At 47.2% G+C, this 6972-nt stretch overlaps 1 protein-coding gene across 1 annotated transcript; it reads left to right on the forward strand.

Annotated features, from left to right (window-relative positions):
- Positions 1–1155: 1155 nt before the first annotated feature.
- Positions 1156–6314, forward strand: rem1 (RAS (RAD and GEM)-like GTP-binding 1). Its single transcript, XM_030052050.1, has 5 exons — positions 1156–1253; positions 2447–2965; positions 4562–4641; positions 5197–5392; positions 5638–6314. The coding sequence occupies exons 2-5, from the start codon at positions 2476–2478 to the stop codon at positions 5913–5915; spliced, it is 1044 nt and encodes a 347-aa protein (XP_029907910.1). The 5' UTR covers positions 1156–1253; positions 2447–2475; the 3' UTR covers positions 5916–6314.
- Positions 6315–6972: the final 658 nt, after the last annotated feature.

Below are 6972 nucleotides of genomic sequence, written 5' to 3' on the forward strand. Positions count from 1 at the left end.
TTTCTTAAATCCTCTTATTAATGCACATATTTTTGCGTTGCTGTTGCAGTGTGGACATTGCTGTCAAATTTCATCTATCATTGTCAGTGTTGGGCTCGTTACTTTGAAAAAGTAATTCATTATAGTTTAAAGTAGTGATGCCAGCTTGTCCAGGTGGGGAATTGAACCCCCGGTCTTCTGTATGGCAGGCGGAGTTAGGGTTAGGGTTAACCCTAACCCTAACCCAGCTGTTTCGGTAGCTGACCCAACCTTTAAACATTAACTGTATTGTTTTGTTTTGTATTGTATTGTGTATTACATTGTTTTGTATTGTATTGTATTATATTGTACAGAATTATATTGTTGTGTGCTGTACTGTATTGTTGTGTACTGTACTGTATTGTTTGATATTGTACTGTATCGTGTATTGTATTGTACTGTTGATGTTTGCTCGTGAGCTCGGTCTGACCTGTCCCGGGACTGCAGGTGAAAATTAGCTCCTGAGCTCCTGAGCTAACGCCGGCACATCAGTGTGGAAACTGAAATGTTTATTAATTAGCATTGTCCCTTAGTTTTAAATCATCAGAAATATATATTTTCTGTGATTTTTGCCATGCTGGGTCAGGGTTGGTGTTTAACGCTCGTGAGAGGCGGTTTGGGCTCCAGAGAGCGAAGCGGTTTGGCTTTTTGTTTTTGGAGCGGTTCAGTTCCTGAGGCTGAACTGCAGCGTCTGGGTCAAACAGGAAGTGACCAAAATGTTTCCTAAACCAAACCAAGTCAACGTGCGCACTGACAAAACAACCCGTCTCTCTCTCTGACACACACACACACACACACACTCCCTCCCTCTCTGCAGCTATATGTTTCTCCTCTGCTCGCTCTCTCTCTCTGACACCAGCGAGCGAGGGAGAGAGAGCGAGGGAGAGAGAGAGAGAGAGAGGGAGAGGGAGAGAGAGCGAGGGAGAGATAACCCTGTGATTCCACTGTTGAATTTTTAACGCCGTTGTGGAACTTTTTCCAGGCGGGTTACCGTGGCACCGGGGTACTGTTACACAGAGAGAGAGAGAGAGAGAGAGACAGAGAGAGAGAGAGACAGAGAGAGACAGAGAGAGAGAGAGAGACAGAGAGAGACGGAGAGAGAGAGAGAGAGAGAGAGAGAGACAGAGAGAGAGAGAGAGACAGAGAGAGACGGAGAGAGACAGAGGGAGAGGGAGTTTGTTCAGTTTTGTTCTGGATTGAAGTTGGATGGGAAGAGACCATTCAGGGGTTCTGAGGTGAGTGTCTATCTGTCTGCCTGTCTGTCTGTCTGTCTGTCTGTCTGTCTGACAGAGTGTGTGTGTGTGTGGTTTCCTGTGTTTGTGCATCAGGGCTGCTCGTGTTGATGTGCCTGTCAGTGTCATCCTGTTTGGGAGGATTGCAGCCCTGATGACCAGCGCAGGGACAAATGACATGACATTTTCTGTCCGGGTGAACTTTGAGTCACTCTCCAGTTTATCAGCAGTCCTGTTCAGGCTGCCGTGACCTCTGACCTCCTTCCAGTCGCCTGTAATGTTGCCTGTATGGGAGCTGAGGAGTGTGAAACGCATGTGAGTTCAGATTCATTTGAGAGGAACAAAACTGATGCTTTAAAAGTGAAAGTCCAGCAAAACAAAACATATATATTTAATACTCTGTACCTCTCTCTCTCTCTATCTCTCACACACACACACACACACACACACACACACACAGCTCTGGACAGTGTGGAAGCAGCAGGATGAGTGTTGGTTAGATGGTAAAACAAGGTCGGTGAAATATATCGGCACAGAGACATGACAGGTATTCAGCCTCTTGACTGTGTGTGTTTCTGGTTTGTGTCGTGCGCTCGGTGTGTGACAGAGCTCACACTAACCCTAACAGCTCAGAGGGGCCGGCAGCTGCTTTTTGGAGAATCAGCCCCCATCGCCCGCTCGCTGCCCTCTCAACTGCTCCGTCCCATAAAACACACACCCTGTAAAATAATTAATGAGGAAAGAGAAGCAGTGCAAACAGAACAGAACAGAACAGAACAGAGGAGAACAGAGGAGAACAGAGGAGAACAGAACAGAACAGAACAGAACAGAGGAGACCAGAGGAGAACAGAGGAGAACAGAACAGAACAGAGGAGAACAGAACAGAGGAGACCAGAGGGACGATGTGGTTAGAGAGCACTGTGGTTCTGCAGGCTGTAGAAGAGAAGCAGAGCAGAAAAGAAAAACCAAAAGAAAAGAACAGATAAATGACCAGGAGGAAGCAGCGAGTTGTGCCAACAGCTTGGGAATACGGAGGAACCGTGGAGGAACCGTGGAGGAACCGGGCGAGCGGCAGGAGGAGGGAAAGAGCTCAGTAATTTGCAGGTTGAGGTGCAGGATTAGACAGATTATGTGATGGGCTGCCTCCAACCCTGCATCAGCCAAATGTCACTTCCCTGCTCTCCCTCCCGCCGCAGGCCCGTCCTGATGCTGTTACCATAGCAACATGACCCTCAACACCCAGAGAGAGAAGGAGCCTCTGCAGCGCCGAGCCAGCACCCCCGTCCCCTCCGCCCACTTCCATCAGCACCCGCCCTGGGCACGGGATGCCCAGCAGCCGGCCGCCGGCGGCACCCCGCCCGGCCCCGCCACGTCCCACACCCAGTCCTCCCAGTCCAGTGAACCGAAGTCCTCTCAATCCTCCCAGTCCTCCCAGCCCAGCGAACCCCAGTCCTCCCAGTCCCAGGATCAGCCCCAGTCCTCCCAGTGCTCCCGGCCCCAGCGCAGTCACCCTCCGCTGGGCCAGTCGGCGTCCTACCACCCCGGAGACAAGTCGCTCCTGTATCGCGCCCACTGGAGCTCCGACTCGGACGACGACTCGCAGAGCGACTCAGACTGTGTTTACCGTGTGGTGTTGCTAGGCGACCATGGTGTCGGCAAAACCAGTCTGGCGGGAATCTTCGCCGGGGTGACGGACAAGGACGAGCAGTCTGCAGGTGGGTGGCGAAGGTGGTGATGTATTCTGGTTAAATATAGAGGTGATAGTTCAGAAGTGGTCTGGCCAGTTCAGCTAACAGTGAGCTTAGTTTAAAGGAATATTCCAACATTTTGGGAAAAATCCCCTTTTCCCGACAGACTGAGACCAGATGTTGGACACCATTTTCTCCTCTGTACGTCCAGTGGTTCCTATGGGTAGCATTTCCTGTTAGCTTAACATAAAGACTTGAAGTCTATGGGAGTCGTTAGCCTGGCTCTGTCAAAGTGAAAAAATAAACCTTCCAGCGGCCCTGAAGCCGCCTGGTTTACCCAGAGGATCATGAGGATCTGAAATATGCAGCTTAGGATTAAAAAACAACATTAACAATCTGTCTAATGTCTCCTGCAACAACTCTCTCTCTCTATCTCTCTCTCTCTTTTTTTTTTTTTAAATGCCAAGACATGGTGTCGAGACTGTGGATGTCATGTCTTCCTGTCTGTCTGCCTGCCTGCCTGTCTGTCTGTATGCCTGTCTGTCTGTCTGTCTGCCTGCCTGCCTGTCTCTCTGCTCTGACATTGATCTGGCCTCACAGCCTTGGCTGACCCATCTAAATCATTGATTGGTGCACTGAGTTGCATGTTATGCTTTGATTGGCCTGGGGCGATGACTGACAGCCTGAACTGATCAATAGCAGCCTGACATGATGCTCAGTGGGAAGCTTTCTGCTGTTCTCTCAGTCTGTTGTTTTCACTGCTCTGGTTGTTTTTACCAACCTTCTTTTCGTTGTTGACACTGTTCTTTTGTTGTTGACTGTTCTTTTCATTGACTCTGTTCTTTTTATTGTTGACACTGTTCTTTTTGTTGACACTTTTCGTTCTTGACACTGTTCTTTTCATTGACACTGTTCTTTTTATTGTTGACACTGTTCTTTTTGTTGTTGACTGTTCTTTTTGTTGTTGACTGTTCTTTTCGTTGACACTGTTCTCTTCGTTGTTGACACTGTTCTTTTGTTGTTGACACTGTTCTTTTCGTTGACACTGTTCTTTTTGTTGACACTGTTCTTTTCATTGTTGACACTGTTCTTTTCGGTGACACTGTTCTTTTTGTTGTTGACACTGTTCTTTTTGTTGACACTGTTCTTTTTGTTGACACTGTTCTTTTTGTTGTTGACACTGTTCTTTTTGTTGACACTGTTCTTTTCATTGTTGACACTGTTCTTTTCATTGTTGACACTATTCTTTTTGTTGTTGACACTGTTCTTTTCGGTGACACTGTTCTTTTTGTTGTTGACACTGTTCTTGTCGGTGACACTGTACTTTTCGTTGTTGACACTGTTCTTTTTGTTGTTGACACTGTTCTTTTCGTTGACACTGTTCTTTTTGTTGACACTGTTCTTTTTGTTGTTGACACTATTCTTTTGTTGTTGACACTGTTCTTTTCGTTGACACTGTTCTTTTCGTTGACACTGTTCTTTTTGTTGACACTGTTCTTTTTGTTGTTGACACTGTTCTTTTCGTTGTTGACAACGTTCTTTTTCGTTTGTCTCTCACAGGATGCTGATCACACAGAGAAGCTTTTGTTTGTTGTTATTTACTGTTGTTGTTTGTTCCAGAAGACACATATGAACGGACGCTGACAGTTGATGGAGAGGAGACAACGCTCATCGTCATGGACACCTGGGAGAGTGACACTCAGGTACAACCTGGTGTGTGTGTGTGTGTGTGTGTGTGTATGTGTGTGTGTTGACCAGGCAATGTAGTGGAACAGTTTTGGTTTGCTGACAGGATCCAAGAGCTGCTGGCTTACTGAAGCCTTGTGATGATGTGGGCAGTCTGAGTGCCTGTGAAGATGCTTGTTTTGGTGATGCTTCACCGGCATCATCAAAACAAGCATCTTCACAGGCACTCAGACTGCCCAGACTTCCCTTGTCCATCAGTTCCCCAAAGATGGCTGCCAGCTGGCCCATGAACAGCGGCAGGTTCCCCAGTCAGTGTCCGTTCTACTCACTCTGCTTCTACAGGGCAGGGGGAGTGCGGCTAGTTTTTTCTATTTAAAGATCTTTATTGGTATGACAAGACAGGGCTTATGTTGCCAAAGCAACTAACAGATAAAAACAATAAAATGAGTAACAGTTACTGGCTCAACATAAACAATGACAACATAAACAAGATAAACAATATCAACATTTTCAAAATCAGAACACAGAGGTACAAAAAAAATTGCACATTAATATCCCCCTCACCCCCACAGGAAGCGGAGCAGGATCGCTGTTTGAAAGTAGGAAGTGCTTACGTCATCGTTTACTCCGTCACTGATCGCTCCAGCTTCGACTCGGCCGCTGAGCTGCGCATCACGCTGCGCCGCGCCCGCCAGGCCGAGAACCTTCCCATCATCCTCGTGGGCAACAAGAGCGACTTGGTCCGATCCAGGGAGGTCGCCGTGGAAGGTAGGGGTCAAAGGTCACAGGAGACAAACACACAGTTTGGAAACACGATGACTTCATCTCAGTGCCATTATCCCGGTCATGATATTGCTCATCATTCTTAACAATGGTTCTCAAAAGTGGTCTGCAGGCCTGTGGTCCAGTTTGTTGCCATAATCAGTTTGTAGTTCAAGAAAATGTCTAAATATTTTATTGTTCTGTTGTTGATGTTATTTGGCCTATTAATGTATTAATGCTTTTTTTCCCAGAGGGCCGAGCGTGTGCAGTGGTGTTTGACTGTAAGTTCATTGAGACGTCGGCGTCTCTGCAGCATAACGTCACCGAGCTGTTCGAGGGTGTCGTCCGACAGATCCGCCTCCGCCGAGATGGAACTGAGGTCATCCAACGCCGCCACTCCATCTACAAACGCAAAGAGAGTCTTACCCAGAAGGCCCGGCGGTTCCTGGACCGGCTGGTGGCCCGGAACAACCAGCGCATGGCCGTCAAGGTCCGGTCCAAGAGCTGCCACGACCTGGCGGTGCTCTAAAGGAACCTCGCTTTGACCCTGGTTCTCCAGCAGGAACCTTTCCTCAAAGCGGGTTCAGGAGGAGACAGGGGTCAGCATTCAATGTTACTAACTGGATCTCCACATATGACCGCTGAACTGATGCTTGTGACTGTGCGTGACCTTTGACCTTTGACTTTTTAACTGTTTCCACGCAGTGTCTCCCTCAGGGCCGGCGCCCCATTGGCTGACCTCACTGACATACAGGAGACTGAAATCTAATTGGTTGTTTTGATGGGGATGGGCGTGTCCTGGTAGATGATGACCACAGCAGATGCCTGCACATGATTTAGACCAGTGGTGTTCAAAGTGGGGGCCGCGGACCCCGAGGGGCCCTGGACGCCCCCTGAGGAATAGTTTAAATACTTCTGAAAGTCGTCTGAATGCACACGTAACAAATCTGATCCAGCATCACTGACCTGACCTTTAAGTATTATAATTATCATTATAATTAAAATCATAGCGTAATTAAAAATATAAAATAAAATATTGTAATTAAAAACTGACATATTTTTGCTCATTTTCTGGTATTTTTTTGGCTAATTTTGTGATCATTTTTTTGCGATTTGGGGGTAGTTTGTTGCAAATTTACTCATCGATTTTTCTCCCCAGTGTTTTGGGGAAAAAAATCACGTGAATCCGCTGGAGTGAGAGAGGAGAAGGTGCAATTAGCACATGAGCAAAAAACAAAAAGCCCGCTGAAGAGAGCACGTAGCTCATCACAAGGCCAGTCTGAACCTCTGGAGGAGAACAGATGGAGTTCTGACTGGCCGTCGCTATGGCGACAAGGTAATTAGGGAGCAAAGTTTAGGCAAATGTATTTTTCAAAGTGCTGCTAAAAGCTGATTGGCTGACAGTGGCTACATGAGGACGTCCTGTCAGGTATCATTAAGAAGTGTACAGTATTTCAAATTAATTGGATGAAGGGTTAAAGAATCATGGCGATTTAAACTTTTGATTCTGCTTCAGCGCCACCTACTGGCCATATGACACCATCAGTGATCAGTGATAACTGAGCTGGAACAGGACCTTCTCACGA

The sequence above is a fragment of the Myripristis murdjan genome, chromosome 5 (assembly GCF_902150065.1).
Source record: "Myripristis murdjan chromosome 5, fMyrMur1.1, whole genome shotgun sequence".
Taxonomy (NCBI): domain Eukaryota; kingdom Metazoa; phylum Chordata; class Actinopteri; order Holocentriformes; family Holocentridae; genus Myripristis; species Myripristis murdjan.